This window comes from Sceloporus occidentalis, unplaced genomic scaffold (genome assembly GCF_023333645.1).
Source record: "Sceloporus occidentalis isolate IW3139 unplaced genomic scaffold, rSceOcc1.0.p SCAF_7, whole genome shotgun sequence".
Lineage (NCBI taxonomy): Eukaryota > Metazoa > Chordata > Lepidosauria > Squamata > Phrynosomatidae > Sceloporus > Sceloporus occidentalis.
In genome coordinates this window covers 97,733,517-97,758,851 of record NW_028316987.1, presented here as the reverse complement: position 1 = coordinate 97,758,851, position 25,335 = coordinate 97,733,517, and the positions used below count along the sequence as shown (strand labels likewise).

Sequence of the window (25,335 nt, the reverse complement as noted above, 5' to 3'; positions counted from 1 at the left end):
ACTCAGTTTGGCACCGCTTTAACTCTTTTCTAGCTGAAGGCTATGGAATTCTGGGAGTTGTAGAATGTTGTGAGGTGCAGAGCAGAGCTCTGCTGCACTCTGGGCCCTGAACACACTCCAGCTCCCAGAATTCCATAGCCTTCAGCCGGCCAGGATGTTGAGAAGCAGTGCCAAACTGGGCTCTTTCTCCAACATGGATGCAGCCTTGGTCTGCCTAAAAGCCTGAAGCAGAAGAAGGAAGAGACGGAGCCAAAGGAAGCATTTCCTATTCCCTGCTGCCACTTTTTGTTGCTGGCTGCCTTGCTCCTGGCGACTCTGGGACCTCCTAGACCCCGCTGTCCTCCACTGGGCTGCTCAGGTCCTCCGAAAGCACTCCCATGGCCTCCTGAATAGCATTCAAAGACAGAGCCGTGTCAGTCTGTGGAACCAGTATGCATTGCAGAGAGATCTTTGCAGTCACCGAATGCATCTGAGGAAGCTGATGCTTCATTTCAGTTAGTCTCAAAGGGGCTGCCGCAAGATCCCTATACGCCTGGACGGCTACAGTTCCCAGGATCCCCTAGCACTGAGCCAGGGCAGTGAAGTGGTCTCAGAGTGGACTGGGCCTTGGCTCCTGAGGAGATTTCCAGCGTGGCCTGTTGTTCTTTGCCTTTCATTTGGTTCTCTAAATGGCCTCCACACTGGAGAAATAACCCGCTTTGGCACTCTTTCTGGCGCAAGGCTATGGGATTCTGGGAGCTGGAGTTTGTTGTGGGGTCCAGAACGCTCCCTGCGACAGGGAAGGCCTGGCGCCTCGCTAAACTACGCTTCCCAGCATCCCTAGCGCTGAGCCGCGGCGGAAGGGAGGCCTATCGCGGAAGCGGCGCACGACGGGAAGCGTAGTCCTCAAGGGAAAGGAGGGGGCGGGGCGCCTGAGGCCGGGACTCGGCTTCCCGTCATGCTCCGGGGCCACAGGGGGAGGAGGGGGCGTTCCCGGGGCGAGGACCAGAAGAGGAAGAAGAGGAGGAGGAGGAGGAGGAGGAGGAGGGAGGCCAGGCTGCTTTTGCCCCTCAGGTGGGTCCTCCTGGCAGACTAGAGCCAGCGCCGCCTTGCTCTGGGGTCAAGGGGAGGGGAGGGTCAGCAGAGGGCCAGAGCCCCCCTCATTGACCCTCAGGACAAAGAGGAGCCACGACCCTCTCCTGGCCCCCCCTTGGGCAGCCCCCCACCCAAATACCGCCAGGGAGGGGGAAGGATGAAGACCCCCCCCCAGAAAGCCACCTGAGGGGCACTGGCCCCCTCCCCATTAATCAGCATCTGCTCTGGGGAGGAAAAGGGGGTCCCAAGGGAGGGGTCCCAAGGGAGGGGTCCCAAGGGAGGGGCCCAAGACCCTCACAGACCCCCCCCCTTCCCACACTGGCCTCTAGTTCAAGAGAAGGAATCAGGGGAGGGGGGCATTAGCAGCCACAAAACAACAACAACAACAACAACAACAACAAGAATAGTGATAATCGGGGCGAGGATGACATTAGCAGCCAGCCCCGAAACAAGGACAACCAGGACAGCAGCAGCAGCAGCGACGACGACGATGATGATGATGATGGTGATGGTGATGATCTCAGGCTCTTGGGTAGACTCTGGCTCTCTGAGGGGGACAGTGATCACCACAGTAGTAGTAAGATAGTAATAGACAATAGCACTAATGCAGTTGCTGGAGGAACCCTGGTTGCTCAGAGTAAACCCTGATTCCTAGAAGGTGCAGAGGCTGAACCATGGAGGGACCAGCAGTTCAGCCAGGAGAGCAAAGGCCTCTGGGGCTGAAATGGGGGGGGGGCTTCCTCCCTCGCTGCCATTTTTAAGAATGAATGCACAGCTAATAAAAGCAAGAGCTGCTGGCGGCGGAAGGCTCTCCCTCCGGGAGAAGAGTGACCGGTGGCGTGTCCAGTGGGGCTCTGTCCTGGGCCCAGTTTGCTAGTCAACATCATTATCCATGACTTGGATGAAGGAACACAAGGCATGCTGATCAAATTTGCACAAACAGACCAAAGGCCAGGATTAACAACAGAATCAATTCGTTAGCAACATGGACTGGACACCAGTTAAAACATGGAATTAAAAATGGGGGGGGGGGGGAGAGTAGTTTAAAGACAAAATATTGTTCTTATTAAAATTAAACAGAATCTAAATAGATCTGCCATCTGGGCCAGGCTGAACGGTAGAGTTGGCACCATCCCTAGAGGCCATATAGTCCAGCCCCATTCTGGCTGAATGGCCATCTATCAGAGATGCTTTGATTGAGAGGTCCTGCATGGCAGAATGGGGTTGGACTGGATCAGGGCCCTTCTGGGGTCTCTTCCAACTCTAGGATTCTATGGCAGCACAGGAAACTCTGCTCAGGGGCCATTCACCCTCCAGCAACGCAGAGCTCTGTCTGCCCCATGAGTTGGGATGGCAAAGAAGGGGCAAGAGGACAGATCCCACAGACAAGCCCATAAGGAAGGGTCTGGGCGGCTGGTGTGCATCTGGGCCTGGCTGCTTCTGCAGGACGACGGGTGCTGATGTCCAGCTTCTTGGTCTTGCAGGGGCTTCTGCGGCCACTCAGCTCTTCTTCCGACCAGAGGGGCTGCAGGACGGCAGGAAGGGTCCAGGGAGGCAGCAGGATGACGGAGGATTGCCAGCCCCCAGGTGAGTGCGCAAGGGGCAGGCCAAGGAGCCAGTGGGGTAATATGTGTGTCTGTCTTCCTGTCCCATGTGTGGCCCTGGAGACCTCACTCCATTTTATAACACCTGTTACGCTGGGGCCTCTGTATCCATGGACTTGTCATCCATGGACAGCAACCCATGTTGTCTCCACTGGTGGCACATGCATGTGGCTTGGTCCTGTTAGGGACAACAAGACATCACCTGAAGTCTTGCTCTTGCTAATGGTGGCACAGCCACATGCACACGCCACCATTGGGGACAATAGGACTTGAGTATCCGTGGATTTTGGTATCTGTGGTGGGGTCTGGAACACATTCCCTGTGGATACCAAGGTCCCACTGTATTTGCAGGCACCAAGTGGCCAAAATAGGGCTTTTCCCTGGCAGCTGCCCAGGCTGCTAAGTGGGCACAGGGAAAGGAAGGGAATGCTGGGAGCTGTGGGGCATCCAAGGCAGGAGCAGCGGATCCACACTGTGGCATAACCTGTGGGATTTGTTGCTATTGTTGTTGTGTGCCCTCGAGTCGTTTCTGACTTATGGGGACCTGAAGGTAACCCTATCATGGGGTTTCCTTGGCAAGTTTCTTCAGAGGGGGTTTGCCATTGCCATCCTGTGAGGCTGAGAGAGTTTGACTTACCCAAGGTTTGTGACACTGAAGCCCCTCAGAATCGCCTGGGGAGGGTGGGGTCTCTGCCTTTGCAAAGGCCTGGCCCTCTGGTTTGGCTGCCTGGGCTCCCAGGGCCCCCTCCCCAGCCTCCCAGGGCACATTCTTCCAGATGTGCTCATCCCACAGTGACTCACACCTGCAGGGCAGCAGAGTGAGCTCCCGGGCCCCTGGCGTCTCCTCTGCATGAACCACTGCATGAATCAGGTCTGAGTCAGGAGGGCTTCAATGGCAGCAAAGACACACACAGAGACAGACACTGGTCTTACCATCTCTCTGGGTGGGAGAGTGCTTGGCTTCCTCTGGAGCAAACTGGTGATAGCCACGTGACGTTGGCAGTGCCAGGGATAGGGATGTGTTTGTGTGCAATAGGCATCTCTTTGTTCTGGCCATCACGTTGGGAACAAATGACCTCCTCCCCTGCCCCACATGTGGGCCTGATTCTTACAGTATTGTCAGGAGAAGGAAGGGGCTGAGGATATTTATTTATTTGGAGCATTTCTATCCCGCTCTTCAGCCACAAAGGCTCTCAGAGCAGCTTACAAATTGTGAATTAGAGAGTTCCCTGCCCTCAGGCTCACAGTCTACAAAGGCATGACCCAAAAGGAGAGGGGAATGGTGGTGGGGAAGGGGTCCAGTCCAGCGGTTCTTCTCTCCCTCTGGGGCCAAGGCAATGGCAGATGGATGGGCTGGAGGGAGGGCCCTGCTTCTGTCTCTGGGCCTAGGGCTGGTGGAGCTTTCCTCCTTTAAGGAATTTGGCCAAATTGGCTTCCCTCATGGAAGTAACTGAGTGAAGAACATTTTTCTTTTGTCTTTTATTTTGCTGGAGGGTGTGTGGATGTGGTTTATTGTTGTTTTCTCTAGCACAACTGAGTTGTATCATCAGCAATACTGCTGATGATTCACCTGCCCTAAAGATACACAGATGAGTGAGCAAGAACACAGCGTCTCCTCAGAGGTGGCAAAGAAGTGATTGAAAACCACATCCCTGCCAGGCTGGCGTGGCGTGGCGTGGCGTGGCTGGAGGCCATTGCCCAGCCAGGGGCAATGAAGGTTCAAGGCTCTCCTTGGCCAGAAAAGAAGACCATTATTCCCTGGGAGCATGCTCAGAGAAATAGTTTTGCCAGGAGAGAGGAGCATCAGCCCTTTCCTCTTAGTCCTGGTATGGTGATCCACGGTGCTGATCTGCTTTTATTACTTGGCAGGACAGAGGAGGAGAAAGGGGAGAAGGGGACCCCAGCCAAACGGTCAAGCCCCTGCTTCGCCTACAAAAGACCCCAGGCTGAAGCCCACTCTGCTCGACCCAGCCAGCCAGTCTTCCCTTCAAAGGACCAGGTGGCTTGTGGAGGGAACAGTTGGCGCCTTCCTTCCTTCTTTCCTGCCAGCCTCAGCCAGCCACCTGTGTTCCTAAGCGGACGGGAGATGGTGGCTGGTTTGGAAACAGAACTACAGGATCCTAGGGTTGGAAGGGGGCCTTAGAGGGCATCACATCCAACCCGCTGCTCAGTGCAGAATCTCCTGATAGATTCCCAGCAGGTCACTCTCCAGCTTTTTTTGGAAGACATCCAGCGAAGGAGACCCCACTACCTCGCTAAGCAATGGGTTTCTTTGTCAAATCACTTTGTCAAGAAGGTCCTTCTAATGTTCTATTCAACATCTACCCTCCTGTTACTTCCAACCATTAAGCCTGTTGTACCCTCTGAGCAGAACCACCCCAGTTTCCCACTATCCCTCCCTCCCTCCCTCCTCCTATAACAGTGCTGACTTTGGTGCTGTCTGTGGGGGCATAAAAGGCAAAGGAAAGCAAGGATGAATCTTGAGGAGAGAAGATGCTCCTGAAGGGGCACAATGGGGGGTGGGTGGGTTTGGGGCAGACAGCCTGCCTTTTTTTCTTTTCCTTTCCCAAAAGGCCACCTTATTTGCTTGTTTGTTTGCTTGCTGTGACATTTATACTCTGCTTTTTGTTGTGGGACCTCAAGACAATGTCCAGAATCCTGTTGAGCCGTTGCAGATGCATGGAGTTATGCGTTCATGACTGTTTCATATTCATGGTCCCTCCGTATTCAATAGTATACATCAGGACTGAGAAAGTCCCCAGTTACTGGACAGTAGCTGGTGCTATCAATGGGGGTCCACTCCCCTCTCAGTTAGAAAGCAGTTGATTGAGAGGACCATCCCTTGGCTAAGCGATCCCAGGTGCAAGGGAACTGCGAGAGGGGCCCTGTGGCTGGCATCTTAGAAGATGCCAGCCACAGATGCTGGCGAAACATCAGGAAGAAACTCTTCTAGAACATGGCCACAGAGCCCGAAAAACCCACAAAAAGCTATGGATGCCAGCCACGAAAGTCTTTGACTTCACGCCCTGTTTATGGTTGGGCACCAGAAAATGCTCATGGGAGGAGGGTCAAAATGGCCGCCAGCTGCGTCCAGAGCGGCGGCGAACAGCCCCCAACCTTTGATTGTCGGGGCTGCTGGATGGATCCAAAGGATCAGGATCACTGCGCAGTACCATAACCACAGTGCTTTCACATTTGTAACTCTCCAACAGGATTCTGGCCAATAGAAACAACTTACAATCACTCCAGGTGAAAATCATACAATAATTTAATGCATCAGTAGCACATGCTAGAAATGTTCTTGAATCTTAAATCAAATGTTTCTGGAATTGTGCTCTCTCTCTCTCTCTGTGTATATGTATGTCTGTGGTTGGGTTTGTGCATCACTCATTGAGGGCACAAGGCCAAATGCCTCTTCCTCCCAGGGCTGTGCCAAGGCTTGTACCTGCCTGCGTTGTGTGGCACAATGGGGTTTTCTGAGTGGTTGCTTTGGCTTTCCTTGGATACGGCTGGGAACACAACAAAGCTCTGCCCCTCTTGTACAAGCAGAGAGTATGGCCATGGTTATTTGGGGAGTAGGAGTGGAATGGGATTTCCCCCCCACACACACACACATCAATTTTTAAAATGTCAGCCAGGCTAACACTTCTTAGTGATTGTGGTAATAAATAAAAGGAGCCTCTGGTGAAGCGCTTCACTCAGTAGATACAACTCCATGGGAATTCCTCACCAGCCTAACACTGGATTTAGTGTGTTCATCCTTGTGTGAAGGAGGCTGTTGGCAGCATTGAATGCCATTTTTGCAGGTGCTGAGATGGAGAAATAGCAGAGCATCTCTGTGCAACTGGGGGAAAGGAAGGGGATCCCTATTTCCATTTGGGGCTGGACAGAGGCTGTGGTTTGTAGGTTAGCCTGAGCTTGAGTGCATTTCTCCTTTGGGAGATGAACAGATACATAGAAGGTATGAATCGAACATGCAGAGGTGGAGGGAGCTTGGATTCATACGGCAAGAGAAGAGATTCCACCTGAACATTACCAGGAGGAACTTTCTTAATGTAAGAGCTATTTGAGAATGGAAGAGACTGCCTCAGGGAGTAGTAGATGCTCTTTCTTTGGAGATCTTTAAACAGAGGTTGGCTAACTGTATTTCAGAAGTGTTTTAGTGGTGCTTTCCTGTATGGCTGAAGGAGGTTGGACTAAGTGGCCCTTGGGGTCCTTTCTGACTCTGAAGATTCTATTATTTTATGAGAGAAGGTGGTCTCTAAGCTGCCATCTGTAGGGCAAAGGCCAAGCCATGCGGCTGGTAGAGATGGGTATGGAAGGAAGAAAGAGCAGGATCTCAGGGAGAGTCTGGAACATTAATTTTCTTCCTCTCACTTCCAGAGAAGCAGCCTCTGAGCAGCTAGTTGGCTCTGGCCACAAACATTGACCCTTCTCTCTCTCTCTCTCTCTCAGCATCCACCAAAGCAGGAAGTGCAGAAGAGGAAGAGGAATTGCCTGGCTGTGAGATGGAGGAAGGCGTGGAGCCCTGGGAGCCTGCTGGGAAGAGAGAGGTGACCATCTCAGGGCCACCTGCTCCAGGTGAGCATGGCAAGGATGCCATCTGGGGCTGGTGCTATGGGGAATTTGGGGACAGAAGTGGATCATTTGGCAGGTATCCACTGAAAGACAAGTGGCACCAGCTGCATTGTTTGCCTGAAAGGCAAAGGGCTTCCTGCAGAACCTGGCAGAACATGCCCTGCTTGACCAGCTGTGGTGCAGAAGAGCCAGAGTGATGGAGGGAGGGAGAGAAAGGGCCAGCCAGTGGGTGACCCCTGCTCTCTGAATACCTCAGCCATGCTTGCTAGGGGTGGATTCTGGGAAATGTAATCCAGAAAGAAACATCCCCTGTGTAGGCCTTGGGCAAAGCCATTAGTGGCATTGATTGTGGCCACTGGCCCACCTGAGGTTGGTCTCCACCGGCCAGGAATGAGAGGGACGGAGGGAATCCACACCACACCACACATCGCAGCACCATATTGCCCCTTCAGCTGCCACTGTCCCTTGAGAGGGCACTAGAGCTCTCTGGCAGAGAATTCCAAGTACCCCTCCATAAACTGCCACTCCTAGGGTTTGAGGGAGCCATGGAAGTCCAAGTGGGAACCTCGTGCTCTTACTGTGGAGTGCCAAAGGCCTCTTTGTGATTGCTTCTCCCTCCTGATTGTTTTCAAGGTGGTGAAGAGGATGCTGACTGGACGGCCTCCCTTCCTCCTCCTCTTCCTCAGGGCCCTTCGGAGCCACCCAGGACCTGGCGAGGTCTGTGCACCTGGCAGTGCTGGTGCCAGCGGGTTTTGGAGCACCTCAAAGAGGAGCAGGTGGCTGAGAGCCACTTGCGGATCGCTCAGGTGAGGAGGCAGAGCGCCGGGAGGCTGGGCAGCCTTTTTTGGGGAGGAGCAGCATCAGCGAGCGGGAAACCAGATCCTGAGTATAGGTTAGTTTGTTCATTTGACCTATGTCCACAGCCAACGCTTCACCTCACACTCTGGGGCAGATAAAACATGTTCAACCCCTCACCTCATATGCATCATGGAGCCACTTCTTGATCCTTGCGATTCTCTCTGGAATGACAAAACCCTGCTGCCAGAGAGGTGGACAGCCCCTTTGCCTCTCTTTGACAGATTGCTGATCTGAGGCCGAAGGATGCACCCCTGGCCCTGTTTTGGCTGGCACTCTGGCAGCGTCTTCCAATGCTGACCTGGCAGAGGAAGACGCAAGCAATGCGGGGTGTCCCATGTTGATGGCTGAACAGGGCATACATGCCACTTGGGGACCCTCCAGGTGCATTAGGCTGTTGTTTGCACCATCTGTCAGCTGACTGGCTGGGGATGATGGGAATACCTGCCCAGATGGATAAAGAGCAGGAAACAGAAATCTTTCCCTCCTCTTCATCTGCCTCTAGATGACTTGAATGTATTTTGCCTCTTCAGGAATAATAAGCACTATTTTTTATTTATTGACATGTACAGTATCCCCTGGGTCCTATGTAGCCCCTAAAGCTGTTATTAATGCATTTGAGCACGCAAACATCCTGCCCTGCTTTCATTGGAACTGAAACTCCAGCTGGGTCCTAACCAAAGTGCCACCCAACTGGGAGGCAAGGGGTCGGGTGATGGACAGCAGAGAAATCCCCTTCCTGCCCATTCCCACCTTCTCGCTCTGGGTGCTGAGTGCAAATGTTCCTCTTTCAGGTGACGTTTGAGGACGTGGCTGTCTATTTCTCGCCGCAGGAGTGGACAGAGCTGACTGCTTGGCAGAAGGGCCTCTACTGGGAAGTGATGAAGGGAAACCATGAACTTGTGGCCTCGCTGGGTGAGAGACTCCCCTTCCCCACCATTCCTCTCATGGCTCACTCTGAAAGGCCACAGCTTCCCAAACGGGATGAAGAGGAGGGTTGGGACCTTCCTTCCTTGGATGTTTTTGAGCAAGACATGTTTTTCTGGTGACCCATTGGATCCCTTCCCTTTCCGATTCTTTACCCCCGCTCCCCATCCCACTAACGTTTTACTTCCAGCCCCATCTACTGTCCTCCCAGCCTTCCCAGGACAATCTTTCCGCTTCCCTGCTGCCCTTGATGGTTGGCTTTGCTCTGCTTGGCATCAGCTGGGTCCAGCAGGAGAACAGAGTCCAGGCTTGTAGGGGCTGTCTTTGAGCAGGGCCCCCAGTCCCCTGGATAGAGGCAGTGCCCTGGCCTCCACTCTGTGAATTTTGTCCAGCTTTTCAGAGTGAAATGGGGCTTCCAGGCTCAGTTGCCATGTGCCTCCATCTCCCAGGCTGTGGCCTTTATGCAGAGCTTGCAGAACCATCTGGCCATCCTCCACTGACCATTGACTTGATCCTCTGCCTGGATGCCTCTTCTCTGCCCCTCTGAGAATGGAAGGTCAAGCCCACAGTGGCTCCCCCCAAGTCTCATTTTGCCTCTGCTTTGCCTGCATAATATCAGACCTTGTGAACTAGGATGGCAGAAGGGCACACACATCTTCACGCCAATGCTCCTAATGGTGAGTTCTCCCCCTTTCTTTCTCTCTGTCTCTCCTTTCCCTGCAGTGCCAACCCAGGGGCTCAAATCAGATGTCCTGCAACGGATAGAACGAGGAGAGGCCCCTCCTTCTGAGAAACCTCCGGAAGAGAAGTTGGAAGAGACAGCTGCTGCCCTCAACTCTGGTAAGAGATGCAGAGGTTGCTCCTTGGAGAGCAAAAGAGCATAAATGTCACATTTCACAGCAGAGAATTCTGGCAGTAATAGTAGTAGTTTCATCCACCCATGGCCCAGTCCCCCATCATGAATCTCTTTTTCAAAACCATCCAAGTTGGCAGCCATCAGTGTCTCTGGGGGCAGTGAGTCTCAGTTTAGCGATACAGACAGGGATGCTGGGGCTTGCTCCACAACCCACCCCTCGCTCCTTTGGACCACAGAAGTTCTTCATCTGGAGGATGCATGCACTCTAGTGCTTAGATGTTACGTTCTCTAAGATGCGTCTGCCTGCATTCCTGTATGTTGCTTTCCCCTAGAAATATGATATGAACATCTCAGCCCTGAACTCTTGCCTTTTCCTTCTGCTCCAGTGCCATCTCCCCAAGAGTTCCCAGAGCAAAAGGGGCCTCTGAGTGTTGACTGTTTCTCACTCTTTTGTACAGCTTCTGGGGCCAATTCACCAGTGCAGGCAAGAAGGAAACCAGGAGTTGAGCGGCTCTGTAGCAAGATTCAGCCAGAGAAAAGAGGAAAAGAAGCCCTGGGAACCCCCAGTCCTGGTAAGTGGCACCAAGACCTCCCTGGTGGGGCTTGTGATGAGCTGGCTGCACACCCCCCCCCCCACACACACACGATAGCTTTCAGGTTTGGGAGGGAGAGTCTTTTCTGTGTTTCCCCCCCCCCAAACCACACCAAGATCTGCTGGGCTTTCTGGTGGTAAACCATCCTCCACCCCCCTTTCCAAGCCCACCTCCTTCTTTCTCATTGCGCATCCTTTCCCAGCAGAGGCCCAGCCCTGCATCAAGCTGGAAGAGAAGCCAAGGGCTGATCGCACGCACGACTGCAGGGACTGTGGCCTGAGCTTCTCCCAGCGGGAAGCCCTCATCTCCCACGTCCTCCGCATCCACTTTGGAGAGCAAGCCCTGCCCTGCCTGCAGTGTGGGAAATCCTTTGGGGGTCCCAACAGCCTTGTGGCCCACCAGAATGCTCATCATCCGGAGCAGGCCTTCACCTGCGTCGATTGCCAGAGCCGCTTTGTCTACAAGGAGGAGGAGGCCGGCCAGATCCAGGCGCAGCTGGCCCTGGGGAAACTCTTCAAGTGCTTCAACTGCAGCTGCAAGATGGCCCTTGCGGTGGATCAGAAGCCAGACCTGCTGCTAGATGGGACAGTCACCTTTGGGCAGCCGGACGCCCTGTACTACAGGTGAGGAGCTCTTGAGGGGAGAGGAGTAGGCTTTGCTTCAAAGTGGCTACGTCTCCTACAGTCACAAACATTTGGGTGGAGAGGTTTTAAACACTCATGTGAGGGCACAGGGAAGTGCCCCCCCCCCCAGTCCCACAGTGGTGTCTCAAAGAGTCCTGATGCAGTCCCCAAAATATGGCAGATGCTTTGTGTAAAACTACTGCTCATGATAACTTCCTAGAGCGCTTTTGTGACCCATAGCACTTTCCTACTTGATTTCCTCAAGAGACCTGGTGTCTCCTGATGAGGAAGGGCCTCAATTAGTCCTGCCTTATACCTGCATCTTTGCTTCCCTTTTCCAGCCGCCAGAAGGCCATGGAGCAGGTCCGCCAGCGGGCAGCTCACTGGACCATTTCGGAGACCAAAGCCTTCGTGGAGCTCTGGGGGGACGACCGCGTCCAGACTGCCCTTTATGACAACTACCGGAATGAGGTGCAGTACAAGCGCCTGTCGGATAAGATGCGGAAAATGGGCTTCCACCGTAACCTGGAGCAGTGCCGGCAGCGAGCCAAAGATCTGAGGCGTGGCTTCAAGGAGATCAAGGACGGCAACCTCCATTCCAACCGAGCCCGCCAGACCATGCCCTTTTTCGCCCTCCTGGACCGGTTCCTGATGATGAGCCGGGGCCTGGTCATCCCCAAGGCATGTGTCAACAGGGCCAAGCAGAAGGGGCGGAAGAGCAGAGGCCGGAGGGAGGAATCCCCTGCCCAGCAGCCCTTCATGCTCCCACTACCTCCCAAGGGGATCGGTTTGCACCAGCTGCGTTGCCCGGATGGGAGGCCCTACATGGATGCGCTGGGGCTCCCCAGTTACCCAATGCAGAAGCACAACCAAAACCATCACAGCCAGGCTGTGGGCCTTCCTGACTATCAGCTGCAACTGCCTGATCTGGACTCTTCTATCCATGAGATGGAGATTCCCTGCTATCAGCTGCAAAGGCAGGACGAAGATCCTCCCACTCATTACGACTTGGGGATGGCTGACTTCCCCTTGCGGCTCCAAGACCAGGATTCCTCACTCGGTGTTGAATCCTGCCAGGTCCCCAGTCACAGCCAGCACCAGGACATGGCACTGACCCCCATCAATGGCCTGACAGCCAGCAGCAACCTCTGGATGGAAATCACCGGCGCCACCCCTGCAGAGCGGCTCACCAACGCAGCAGCCCAGGGCAGCCTGCAAAGTAAGTATGGATTCTGGGCCAGTATCTCCTGTTTGCTTAGTCCTGTACAGAATCATCCATCCAAAGCCCCTTCAGGAGGATGATTCCGAGACAGGTCTGGGTCAGGAGAGCAGAGCCTGTTTCAGCCCAGCCAGTCTTTGTTGCTCAGTTCTGGGGCAAGGAGCCAAACTTTGGGAAGAGGCTTCAGTCTGCCTCCTTCTTCTGGTCTCCCATGGCACTGCTTGTGCAGTTTTGGCACTTTGAACAGCAGTGCACGGCACGAGGGTGTTGCATCAGCAAAATAAGGTAGTATTGTGTCCCTTGACACTACAGTTCTGTTGATGCAGCCTAGGATTGCCTTGGCTTTTTTTCCTGCTGCATCACACTGTTGAATCGTGTTAAGCTTGTGATCTGCTATGAGGCCTATATTGTTGGGGTAAATCCTGAGTTGGTTAAGGGACGGGATTGTATGGGTTCCTTTGCCATTGCTGTCCAGGATCCAGCTGGTGATCACAGTCATGTTATCTGTGCTATGGCTGCTACTAGCAGTGTTGTTAAAAGGGATTCTGTTCTGGCCCTCCATAGAGGTTCCAGAGGTTTAAAAAAAAACAGTATAGTATTTTGACTTCAAAGATATAGCCATGTTAGTCTGTAGAATCACTATGTAGAGAGATCTTGTAGCTCCTTTGAGACTAACTGAAATTTTGAAATCAGGCTCTCTTTCTGCCCATCAGCCTGGCATCCAGGGAAGGCCCCAAGTTCATCGGCAAAACGGATGCGTGATCTCCGGCTGCGCCGCAGAAGGCAGCGTGCCGCCATGGCACGTGTCTTGCTGGGGGCTAACTACCGCCCAAATGACCGGACAGTTTGGAGCAAGACACAAAAAACGGACTGGTGGGACAACCTGGTTGCCGGTCGGCTTGACAGCAGGGAATGGATCCGCTGTTTCCGCATGTCCCGCGAGGCCGTGCTGGATCTGGTGGAGAAGCTGCGCCCAGTGCTGCAGCGCGAGGACACCAACATGCGCGCTGCCATCCCAGTGGACAAACGTGTTGCACTCACCCTCTGGAAGCTTGCCACCTCGGACAGCTACCGCTCCGTTGCCAACCAGTTTGGTGTCGGTGTGTCGACTGCCTCGGTCATTGTCATGGAAGTGTGTGAAGCCATTCACGATGTGCTGCTGAAGCACGTTGTCCAGCTTGGTGACGCACATGCTGTCATGGGTGGCTTTGAGAGGGTCGGCTTCCCAAACTGCATTGGAGTGGTGGACGAAACCCACATTCCTATCCTGTGCTCCCCACATGGTGCTTCTGCCTACATCAATGGGAAGGGCTTGGTCTCCATGGTTCTGCAGGCCCTGGTGGACAGCGCAGGACGGTTCATGGATGTGTACGCCGGGTGGTCCGGGGGGTTGCAGGATTCTGGGCTGCCATGGGGCTCCCCCCTCTTTGAGCGAATGGAGAAAGGCACCTTTGGTCCCCAGACCACCACTGAGATAGAAGGGGTCACCATGAGCCCCATCCTGCTGGGGGGTCCCACTTGCCCCCTGAGGCCGTGGCTCATGAAGCCCTACGCCAATGTCTCCAGTGGAGCTCGGGAACACTTCAATGCACTCCTGAGGAAGTGCCACGCAGCCGTGACCTATGCCTTTGAAAGGCTGAAGGGACGCTGGCGGTGTCTCCTCAAGCGGCTGGATGTGGCAGAGAAGAACGTCCCTCTTGTCATCATCGCCTGCTGCATCCTCCACAACATTTGCGAGAGCAGACATGAGGCCATGCAGGACGGCTGGGAGGAAGGGATGGACTACGCTGATCTGTCCTCCGCGGCCTCAGAGAGCCACACGGGCAACTTCTCCGACGCGGAAGAGACGGGCGAGGCCCACAATGTCCGGGAGGCCTACTGTGCCTTCTTTGAGAAGAGGCAGCAGCGAGGGGAAGAGCTGTGAGAGGGAGGGAGGGAGAGAGGGAGGGAGGAGGCTGTGTGTGAGTTTGTATGTGAGTGTATTTGTGTGCGAGTGAGATAACACACCTTTTCCCACCCAACACTGATGTCACTAAGGAGCGGGAGGGATGGGTAGGGGAGAGGGCTAACTCAGGTTGCAATCCCTTTCTGTGGCGTTGCTACTTCACACGGAAAAAGGACAGCGTCCACACCTCAGTGAAGTACACCTTTCTAACCGGTTGCACTGTTTGACCTTTTATATAAACCTTTTATAAAATGTGCATAGTTTGGAAGTAGCACGTTTTCATTCCGAACCTCAATAAATCCTTTTCTTCTTGAAAGGAATCCTATGGACAGCCTAATCTACCACAGCATTGTTGTTTTCAGATCCCTTGTTGATGGCTCTTGCCTGGGACTGTGGGCTTTTGCGCTCGGCTCAAGAGGCGTAACAGCCCTGCCCCAGCTCTCCTTCCACACTAAACACTGTTCCCACTTCCTTCGTCCTCATCTTCCTTCAGATGCTGCAAACTGAGCTCAGAGCGCAAATGAAGTTTGCGCACCATTAAATGAGAAGGGGAAGCAGAATCTTGCCCTTCCTAGGAGGTGTAACATATGGGGCAGGGAGAATGACTACTGTGGAAGGCAAATGGGGACTAATTTGGGTGGTGTGGATCAAAGGGAGAAGCTTCTGCCCTTTGTTGCTCAACTGCTCCCTTGCTTTCTGTGCCAGTGGCATTTGCCCACTTTCCCTCAGTGCCTCTCACTTGAACAGAGAAGTCTTTTAGGGGAGACAAAGTGGCTGACAGGGAATGCCTCTTGCTCCATCTATTCCAGGGCTGACCCAGGACTTTTGAAGCATAGAATAACACCCGCTCCATGCCCTGAAGCAAGACTGAATGAGAGTGAAATACATGCCAACACAGTGGCAACAAGGGGCATTGAGCGGGGTGCATTGAGCGTGGGACACAAAGTGGCTTACAAGGAGTGCCCCCATTCCATCTGTTTCAGGGCTGGCCTAAGACTTTGGCAACCTGAACTTGTTCCATTTTGCCTCACAGCAGCCAAACCTAAAAGCGAGTGGAATGGTTTCTAGTCTCCAGCTTGTTACTGGAGTTCAGGGGGGTCAGGGCTGCCAGGGAGAAGAAAGTACAAATCCTGTGACAGTCATGAACCCCAGTAATATTTGGGGGAATGGAAGGAGGAGGAAGCAAGCTTAGAAAAGGCCAGGGGAAACGGTTCCATTTAGCAGTGTGTGAGTGTCTATGGCTGTATCCACACTGCAGAAATAGCCTGGTTTGACACTGGTTTAACTGCCAAGGCTCAAGGCTATGGAATTCTGGGAAGTGTAGTTTGTTCACACACTGTTAAATGCATCTGTTTGCCCTGGCCTGTTCTAAGTTTGGTTCTCCCTCCTTCAGTTTCCCCAAATATTACTGGGGTTCATAACTGTCACCACTTCATGCTGACATTGTGATGGATTTCTAGTGTGGATGCAGCCCAGGTGACAAAAAGGAATAACTGGCTGACAAAGGGATCTAGGGCATCTCTGGCAATGACTTTTTATTCCAAAACAGAACAGCATCTTGCCCATCTCCCCTTGCTCTCTTAACCCTTGTGTTCTTTGAATAACAAGAGAAGGAAGAAATGTTCAGATTCCTGACCTGGAAAGTCAGGGCCCCAGGAGTTTAATTTTGGGCTCCGGCCCCCAACCGGCTGCAGTCACCAGCTCAGTCTCCTTCTCTGTTGCTGGAAGGAAGCCACTCGACCCCGGCAGGATCTCCTCGTGCGAGCGGCGCTCACTTCTTCTTCTGGACGTGGGCGCAGTCGTATTTGCCGCGCACGACCTTGAGCCTGACCCCTGGCAGGTCCTGCGTCCGGCCGCCCTCCACCAGGACGATGTTGTGCTCCTGGAGGTTGTGCCCTTCCCCCGGGATGAAGCAGATCACCTCCTTGCCGTTGCTGAGCCGCACGCGGGCACACTTCCGGTTGGCCGAGTTGGGCTTCTTGGGCTTGCGGATCATGGTCTTCAGGACGACCCCTTTCAGCTGCGGGTGGCCGCCCAGCGGACCGGCCTTAGGAGGAGGACGCTTCGGAGGGCCCAGGCGGTGCATCTGGTTGAGGGTGGCCATGGCGGAGCACCGCGGCGGCATCAACCGGAGGGGCAGCAGGAAGGCCGAAGCAGCAGCAGCTCCTGGAGGGAAAGCATATGGTCAGCTAAGGGGCATGGATGTATTTCTGCAATGCCCCACATCACAGGAAGAAAACAAGCAAGCAAGCCAGAATCATAGAGTTGGAAGAGACCCCAAGAAGGGCCCTGATCCAGTCCAACTCTATTCTTCTGCCGTGCAGGAACTCTCAGTCAAAGCATCCCCATTGACAGATAGCCATTCAGCCTTTGCTTAAAGACCTCCAAGGAAGGAGACTCCACTACACTCCAAGGAAGGAGCATCTTACACTGTCTAACAGTCCTTACTCTCAGGAGGTTCCTCCTCATGTTGAGCTGGAATCTCTCTTCCTGCAGCTTGCATCCCTTGCTTCATTGTGTCCTATTCTCTGGAGCAGCAGAAAACAAGCTCGCTCCCTCCTCAATAGGGCATCCTTTCAAATACTTAAACAGGGCTCTCATATCTCCTCTTAACTGTCTGTCTTCTATGGGCCAAATACCCCCAGCTCCCTAAGTCTCTCCTGATAGGGCTCCATGGTTTCCTTTGCCTTGTGTCACCTGGATAGAGGGAAGATGTCCATTTAGATGCTTATTTTACTTAAGGGATTTACATGCTGCCTGTCTCCCAAAATGGGAGGCCAAGCTGTCAGCCCTCTCCCCCCCGAAGTCTCCAAGGTAAGCCCTCCCCATCTTTGGCCATTTACTGCCTCCTCTCCCACTTTTCCCTCAAGGCAGGGCCACCGAGGAACCTTCCGGAATGAGCAAACTGAGCGCCATCAAGGCAGCAACCTTTGAAAAACCCTCATTCAATATATAACTGTCTTGAGCCACTTGGATCAGTAGCAAAGAACGCAGCTCAAAGAAACACTGAAGGTGCAGCGTCCTATTTTGCTGCATCTATTGTATGCGGTTTTTGTATATAGATGTTTTAACCTGCTTGAGTTTAAGGCAACTGTGAAAGGTCTCTCTCATCTTGGGCCGCCTGGGTCCCTGCGGCAGAACGGCCGGAGGCAAGCGGGACCAATGGGGCAAGGAGAGCACTGGCAAATGCCCTTGGCAAGGCTCCCTGCAGAGAGAGAGGGGCTTCTATGGCTGACTGACCACTGAAGCGATGATGGCCAAGGGCTCCAATCCCGGCTCAGCTCTGGAGACCCACCTTGGTCAGGTCACACTCTCTCGGCCTCAAAGGGTCACCATCATGACCTTGGCAAGGAAAGCCCAGGAGAAGGTGGCCATCAAACGCCAGCAACCAAGAGAGAGACAGAAGGCAATCCGATGCATAGATAGCCATTCTCTGCCACGTTTCATAGACAGCCATTGCATCCTGAATAGCCATGACTGCCATAGCGGCTCCTGGAAGCCCAGGACGCAGCGGCCGCCTTCCCTTGCTGTCTCTGGCTCTGGGCCAGGGTTCCTCGGAGGCTCCGCCCCACTGGCCTCCCTCTGGGGCCCAGAGAGTGGGACCGAGGCGGGATTGGAACCGGAGCCTCCGGCAGGCGCTTACCCCAAACAGACGCCCCGCTCGCCAGCCGCCCCACGAAAGCCGCCATCTTGTAGGCAGAGCCCCTTGAAACCGGAAGGGAAGAAGGGACGAACTTTGGCCTCCAGCCCCGCCTTTTCCGGTAGAGCACTTTGGCTCTACTCCCTGTTCTCATTGGAGGCAGCGGCTGCCATTCCTCGTGACGTCATCGGCGATGACGGTGATTGGTCAGAACGGAATCCTAGGCAGGACTGTGAAATCTCGCGCTCCTCCGCTGACGTCACTCGGATCTCGCCGCTTTAGTCGTTGAAAAGAGGGGCGCTCTGGCTTCGGGGTCTCTATGGTGGGAAGGGCCTCCACCCGCCCTTGGCTCCCCTGACACCGGAAGCATTCTCCTACTTCCGGCGTAGAGTTGTGCGCCTGCGTAGTCCTGCCCAGTGTGGGAAGGGCGGTTTTGCGGCCTGGTCGTCCCACTCTCCGCCTTTTAGGTGCGGCTTAAAACTAGTCCTCGCCCGACGAGGCCCGGCGCTGGCTGCCAGGAAACGGCCCAGGCCCCGGGCGGATTAGTAGTAGCTCTTCTTTACGGCCCGCCCTTCTCCCAAGCAAGAGGGCTCTCAGGGCGGCTCACAACATTCAAAACACAGCACACAGTAAAAGCGAAGCGAAGTACATTAAAGCCAAGCCCAGGCGGGAATGGTTCCTAAATAAAGGCTCATCCTCGTAAGGCCTTTAAAGAGAGGCAAATGCATTCGAAGCGCCCCGGAGCTGCCTGCGAGGGAGGCCGAAGGGCCCCCGGGCCAGGCCCCTTCTTCTGCCCCGGAGAGAGAGCCCTCTGGGTCTGTGGCTCAGGACGAAGAGAGAGAGATGCCTCCTAGAAGCACCTTTGAGGCTCACCGAGAGAGAGAGAGAGGGAGGGAAGGCGGACTTAGGTCTACTTCCTCAGATGCATTGAGACTAGGCGAGGATGATATCTAGAGAGGTCTTGGAGATGGCAGCAGCGTCAGCAGAAGGAAGGAAGGAAGGAAGAGGGAGGGCAGGGGGCGAGGCTGGGAGCCGTTGGGCTGGGCCTGGCTTCCTCCTTGCCTTCCTCCCTCCCTCTCCTCCTTTCCCTGCCCATGTGTCCGGGAGGCCGATGGAGGACCGGGGCCCGCAGGTAGGAAGAGGAAGGTCCCCGGACCAAGGCCCCCTTTCCCCGGACAGGTCCCTCTCCAGGAGGAGCCCCGCCGAGAAGCCTGCCTCTCGTTGCCTTTCGCTTTGGGGCGCCTTTCCTTGTCCTCCAAAGCCATGCTTCTTACAGCTGGTGCTCGGAATGGGGGGCCCTGGAGAGGAGCTTGAAATGTAGGACAGGCCCTGGGAAAGGAGGGCTTTAGACTTCAGCCCGGCTAGAAGCCCGGGCGATGGGTGTTGCAGTCCTCGGAAGGGAGGGAGCAATGGCCGCCCCTCCCCTCGTGGGACTGCAAGGCCCATCATCCATCCATCCCCCAGCATGTGGGGCTGGGGCTTCTGCCTGGGCTGGAGGGCAATGGGTCAGGTCCAGAGGGAGGCAAGGGCTGGAGGGGGGTCTCTCTGGGCCCCCAAGCAGAGGAGGGGGACACTGGGCCTGGGGTCCCCCCCCTAGACCCCTCTCTCGCCTGAGGTTGAAAGCTTCTGGGGATGTAGGGCCCTTGAGAAGGCACTATGGGCCTCCTTCACACACCCCTGGCTGCCCTATGGCCAGGAAAGCCACTCTGCACATGCTCAGGGCTCTCTGGGGACACAGAATAAGGACCCCTGAGAGAGTCAGAGGAACCGCTGAGGGATTGGTTCTGCTGCAGCAAATAGGCCTTTCGGGGTTTCTTAGCAGAAGCACGGATTGATTACTATGATTTCCTTTCAGTCCAGAGAAACTCCTGTAAAGGAAGAAAGGAAGCAGTCTCTTTGCACAGCAAAGAAAGGAAGGAATAGGACTCTAGTCGCTGCACAATGTCCCTCTTTAGAAAAAGGTCTCTGGGAACCAAGGAGAAGGCCTGGCAGCCCCTGGAAAAGTAGGAGACGGACAGGGCAAAGCCAATGTGCAGCCATTACAGCCTTTGGTTTATTTGTATACTGTCTTCAGATGGTTGTAAGAGCGCCTTCTGGGAGAAAGGCAGACTACGGATGGAATGAATACATTTGGTACGGAAGAATAATTGCCTGCAAGGTGGGAATAAGCCAAATTAGAAGCCTCTCTTGGGAATGGCCCTGGGGCAAGAAAGGGTCCCAAGCAGCGTAGCCCCAGAAAAGCTAAGCAAGGGCTCTTGGGGGCAGAGGTGGGTCGGGAGAGGGAGAAGGAGGCCCTCTTTGCCGGCTGGCAATGTTTTGGGAAGGGAGCTTAGCATCAGAGAAGGAATGCTGAGTGATTTGCCTCTATAACCAGACAATGGAGTTTATCCCCCTGCGGCTAATTCCAGTATTAAAGAGAGATTAAAGCACATTAAAAGCATCCTGTAAATAAAGTGGAAACGCCAAGTAATTTTGCAAACTATTATCACACACCATTGCACAAATAAAGCCATATGGGAAATGCATTATCGCTGAAATCCTGAAGGTTAATGCTTCTTTGTGACCACTTTAGTGGCGGGTTTTGTGTGTCGTTGTGTGAAATCGTTCTGCATAGTTGCTGTTTATTATTTGATTTACTTAGAGTCCTTATGCCTTGCCCTTCAGCCCTAAAGGCTCTCAGAGCGGCTTACAATGATCATTATTCTTAATGGGAGAGCTCCCTGCCCTCCGCCTTGCAACCGGAAAAGACACAACGCAAAAGGAGAAGGGATAATTACGGGAGATTCCCAGGATAAACCCTGACCGCCTTCATGGGATAAACTCCATTGAACAATTAACGGAGAGGATGTAAATAAGAATATATGCTATGTTTGAAGTGTGCGAAGGCACAAAGAGTAAAGTAACTGAATACAAGGGCTATTAAGAAACGGTCTGCAGTGGCTTTAGAAATGTAAATAAATATAATGACAAACATGCACTTTCCAAAGCTGGAATGGCCTGCAGCGTGCCTGACACCTGTCACCTGTCGCTGTTGCCCCTGTTGCTGCTGGTGGTCTGTGCCGCTCAGTGGTGAGATCCTAAATGTCCCCTGTTCCCTCTCTCCCTCCGCAGACCCCGGTGACCTTTGAGGAGGTGGCGGTCTACTTCACCCCGGAGGAGTGGGGGTCCCTCGTGGAATGGCAGCGGGAGCTCTACCAGGAAGTCATGGAGGGCAACTTTGAGCTGCTGGCGTCGCTGGGTGAGCATCCCGGAAGCCCCCCACTCTTCCTGTGGGGCAGACGGGGCACAGGGACCGGCCAAGGAAGACCGGGGTTTGTGCGGACAGAGGGTCTTGCTGGTCTCTAGGATGGAAAGGCTTTGGCCCTCTTTTAACCATACCTTGGTCCATTTGCTTGTAAAATCCGATCCCAGGTTTGTGTGCGCACCCTTTTAAGTGCAGAAACCATGAATTGTAAATCAAGAAATGATATACAGTTATATACAAGAGAATTTTATTGGTTACAAAGAGAGAGGTATATATAATCTATAATGACTGTTAACAGACAAAACCAGCGATTGATTAGCTCACATTGTAAGAGCCTTATCACACTAGAGTCTGAATCTGGCGCAGAAACAGGGTTTTCAGAGTGAGGAAAAACGCAAATGCAGGACATTTTTCAGATGCGTTTGCACCAAAAAGTAATACCATGAAAATAAAGCCAACAGAAAGTCAACAAAAACAATGCCTTTTTACTTTTGGAAGTTCCCAAAGTAGAAAGGTGTCATTTTTGCCGACTTTCCATTCACTTTATTTTCGCGTTATTGCTGTTTGGAAGAAATCTTGTCTCAAAAACATCCCACATTTGTGGGTTTTTCCTGCTTTTAAATCTCGTTTCTGCGTGGGATTCGTCAAATGTAATAAAGTCCTAAGAACAAACCCAGCCATGAACGAAATGAGGGGGAGCAGTGGGGATAAGGGTTTGTAAATAACTAACAGGACTATTGATATAGGTAACTAATTTGTGGAGGAGGATGATGGAGGATGATGACTTTGTTTATGAATAAGAATGTTAAGCAAAAAACTAAAAATGAAACAAACTTCTCTGAAAGTGAAAGAGTCATGCTCATTGATTCTAAAACAAAACAGAGTTCTGTGGTGTTTCAAATTAGTGGTGCTTTAATGGGATCATTCATTTTTAAACTTCAGATGCTTGAAATGACTCAAGATGCCGCCTTGAGTCCCTGTTTTGGGGGGAAAGCGGGATATAAGAAAACAAAATAACTTCTTAACTGTGCTTTCTTTTAATCTTTGCCATGAGCCACCTTGGATGCAAAGGCAGGAGGGAGCAGGACATGGATTCAGCCACTTCTTAAGACAGGCACAGTTGCTTTCTGCCCAACCTGAGGCAGCTGCTTCCATAAGGGTGACCCGCTCAGTCTGGTTTCTTTCTCCCTTGTGTCGCGCGCAGGATCCATTCCTCCCAAACCAGAGCTCATCTGCAAACTAGAGCGAGGGGATGAGCCGTGTGCCTCAGATGCCCATCATTCAGGGATGTGGGACACCCAAGGGACCCCTGGAGCCGGTGAGTGTCCCCCGTTGTCTTCCTCCAACCCCCCAGAAAGCAAGGGCTTAGCATGGAGAATTTCTAGCAAAGGGATGGAGAGGCTGAGCTTGACATGGCTGAGTAGAGAGTTGAACCCCGGCCTCCTGGATTCCTAATACTGCATTCAGACCAATACTCTGCACTGTTGCTGCTGCTGCTGCTGCTGCTGCTGCTGACAATAATACAGGAGCAGCAGCAACAATAATTTGCAATGTGCTTTTTTTAAAAACTGCTCTTTATCCCCCCCCCCCCCCATGGCTATTTTTCAAACAATGCTATGTAGTCTTTTTCATGGTATTGTTTAATGTGAAGAAAAAATGTGCTATAGATTAATTAATAGCAGTAACAACAATTGGCAATTACTGTTTTTCAACTGGTTCTTAAATGCACCTTTTAAACTGTTGCAATTTAAAACATCCACTGTGTGTTTTGTTTTAAAACCCTTCCCTGCAATTCTTTGCAAACCAAGAGGGATGGCCATCTGTCGGGGGGTGCTTCGATTGTGAGTTCCAGCATGGCAGGAACTGGATCTGGGCCCTTTTTGGGGTCTCTTCCAATTCTGTGATTTTAAGAGGGTGACCTTTTATCTTCAGTGTCTTGGTTGCATCATTTCCTCTCCTCTTCCTCCTCTTTCCCACAGATGACCAGAATGGCATCAGCATCCCAGAGGTGACCATCAAGCAGGAGCCAGGGGTCGACTGGCCTCGCCCTTCCTCCCCACCTCTTTGGGGGGCTCCAGGGCCCGATTCCCACCCTTTGGCCTTCTGCCCCATCTGGTGCGAGGTGAAGCTGTTGGACGTCAGGAGCCTGGCATCGGACCCCAGCTTGGAAAGACCCTGGGGCCCAAGCCAGGAGGAGCCGCCAGTCTGCAGGGAATGCAGGAGGAGCTTTGCAGACGGGGACTCCCTCAGGCGGCATCCCTGCGCCATCCATGGGGCGGCAGCGGCGGAGAAGGATGGAGAGAAGGAGGAGGAGAAGAAGGGGCCCTTTGCCTGCCCCTCTTGCGGCAAAGCCTTCCGCTACCTCTCCAACCTCCTGACGCACAAGAAGCACCGGGGGAAACGCCACCACACCTGCGCCCAGTGTGGGGCCCACTTCTGCCTCCAGGGAGACCTCCTGCGCCACCGGGCGAGCCACACGGCCGAGGGCGCCTACCGCTGCGGCGTCTGCAACCTGGTCTTCCAGCACAAGTGGCTCCTGGCCTCCCACAAGGCAGAGGAGCACCTTGGGGCCAAAGGGCTGGCCTTCCATTGCCAGGACTGCAGCCAGGCCTTCGCCACCAAGTCAGAGCTGCTGAGGCACCAGAGAGTTGAGCATGAGGAAGACCAGCCCTTCGTCTGCCCCACGTGTGGGGAGTGCTTCAGCTGGAGGGAGAGCCTCCAGATCCACCAGCGGAAGCATGCCCCCGAGAGACCCTTCCGGTGCCCACTCTGCGGGAAGGGCTTCACCCGCCGCAACAACCTTCTCACCCACCAGCGGCTGCACACGGGGGAGCTGCCCTTCAACTGCCCCGACTGCGGCCGCGCCTTCCCCAGCAAGGTCAGCCTGACCACCCACAGGAGGCTCCACCGCCGGGAGCGGCCCTTCCCTTGCTCCCTCTGTGGCCGCCGCTTCCGCCTCCAGGCGAAGCTTCTGGAGCACCAGGCCTCCCACGGCCCCTCAGAGGTCAAGGAGGAGGCCAAGGCATAGGAGGAAAGGGGGGCCCCAGGGCAGCCAAAACAGGGGCGTCTGACGATCTGCGTCTGTGCCATTCCTCAGGTACCCCTGACTGGCACTGAGGTCTTGGCCGTTTTCACATTGAGCCATTACAGCCTTTTGATTTTGAAACTCGTGTCTGCTCTTTGTCCAAGGGTTGATGGGGACGGGGAGGGAATACTTGTGGGGTGAGATTTGGGATGGGGGACCCAGATCCAAGCTCCACCATTGACCATCAGGGTCCCTCGGTGTCTGGTGGAGTCTCCTTCTTTGGAAGCTTTTAAACGGAGACTGGATGGCCATCTGTCAATGAGGATGTGTTGCTTGAGAGTTCCTGCATAATAATAATAATAATAATAATAATAATAATAATAATAATAATACGTTTTATTTTTATACCGCTTTTCCGAGGTGATCAAAGCGGTTCACAGAATCAATAAAAATTAACACATCATAAAAACAACCTAAAAAAACCACAATAAAAATAGAACAACATGCAATAAAGACAAGCAAGATGGTGGTCGGGAGGAGGGCTTGTCTTTTTAGCGGGCAGAGGCCTGTTGTTGCTGGCCTGCTTCTCTCCCCCTCAAGATGGCGGTCGGGAGGAGGGCAGAAGGGGGTTGGAGTGGATCAGGGCCCTTCTTGGGGTCTCTTCCAATGCTATGATTCTATGATTTCCTGGGCTGGTCACTCTTTTCCAGTTAAGCCTGCTTCAAACATCTTGAAACCAAGCCCTGCAAAAATGGGTTTAGAGAGATGGGGATGTTTCATGAGGAGAAAACAGGACTGGGAGGGAAGATGATTTCATCTTTAGATAGCTGAAGGCTGCCATTAGGTGGAAGATGGAGAGTGGATTTTCACCTCAGGATCTGAACCTATAATTCCTTCAAATGTGCCAGCATCCATAGTTTTTTGTGGGTTTTTTCGGACTATGTGGCCATGTTCAGGAAGCGTTTATTCCTGATGTTTCACCAGCATCTGTGGCTGGCATCTGCAAAGAATGAAGTTTCTCTGAAGACACCAAAGCCACAGATTCTGGCAAAACGTCAGGAACGACCTCTTCTAGAACATGGCCACAGAGCCACAAAAACCCAATTCCTTCAAAATTACACACAGAGACACACACGTAGATTCTAGCTAAAC

At 53.4% G+C, this 25,335-nt stretch overlaps 3 protein-coding genes across 7 annotated transcripts; 2 read left to right on the top strand and 1 right to left on the bottom strand.

Moving 5' to 3' along the window:
• Positions 1 to 976: 976 nt before the first annotated feature.
• LOC149310234 (uncharacterized) lies at positions 977 to 14,267 on the top strand. The gene is made up of 10 exons (XM_089533949.1): positions 977 to 1,053; positions 2,559 to 2,661; positions 7,134 to 7,259; positions 7,890 to 8,062; positions 8,906 to 9,026; positions 9,762 to 9,878; positions 10,353 to 10,466; positions 10,690 to 11,110; positions 11,452 to 12,329; positions 13,043 to 14,267. Exons 2-10 carry the CDS (start codon positions 2,637 to 2,639, stop codon positions 14,251 to 14,253), a joined length of 3,186 nt encoding a protein of 1,061 aa, XP_089390075.1. The 5' UTR covers positions 977 to 1,053; positions 2,559 to 2,636; the 3' UTR covers positions 14,254 to 14,267.
• Positions 14,268 to 15,783: 1,516 nt separating this feature from the next.
• On the bottom strand, positions 15,784 to 18,165 carry LOC149310233 (small ribosomal subunit protein uS12m-like). Its single transcript, XM_089533958.1, has 2 exons — positions 17,918 to 18,165; positions 15,784 to 16,440 (listed from the first exon to the last, which is right to left on the bottom strand). Exons 1-2 carry the CDS (start codon positions 18,066 to 18,068, stop codon positions 16,046 to 16,048), a joined length of 546 nt encoding a protein of 181 aa, XP_089390084.1. The 5' UTR covers positions 18,069 to 18,165; the 3' UTR covers positions 15,784 to 16,045.
• Positions 18,166 to 18,313: 148 nt separating this feature from the next.
• Positions 18,314 to 24,324, top strand: LOC149310232 (zinc finger protein 783-like). 5 transcript variants are annotated; one of them, XM_089533955.1, is made up of 5 exons: positions 18,314 to 18,381; positions 19,989 to 20,072; positions 21,026 to 21,152; positions 22,363 to 22,476; positions 23,138 to 24,324. In XM_089533955.1, exons 2-5 carry the CDS (start codon positions 19,989 to 19,991, stop codon positions 24,184 to 24,186), a joined length of 1,374 nt encoding a protein of 457 aa, XP_089390081.1. In that variant the 5' UTR covers positions 18,314 to 18,381; the 3' UTR covers positions 24,187 to 24,324. The 5 variants fall into 5 exon arrangements, with proteins under 5 accessions (XP_089390081.1, XP_089390076.1, XP_089390079.1 ...); XM_089533950.1 differs by lacking the exon at positions 18,314 to 18,381 and adding an exon at positions 18,611 to 19,046 and having other exon boundaries at positions 19,770 to 20,072; XM_089533953.1 differs by lacking the exon at positions 18,314 to 18,381 and adding an exon at positions 18,749 to 19,046.
• Positions 24,325 to 25,335: the final 1,011 nt, after the last annotated feature.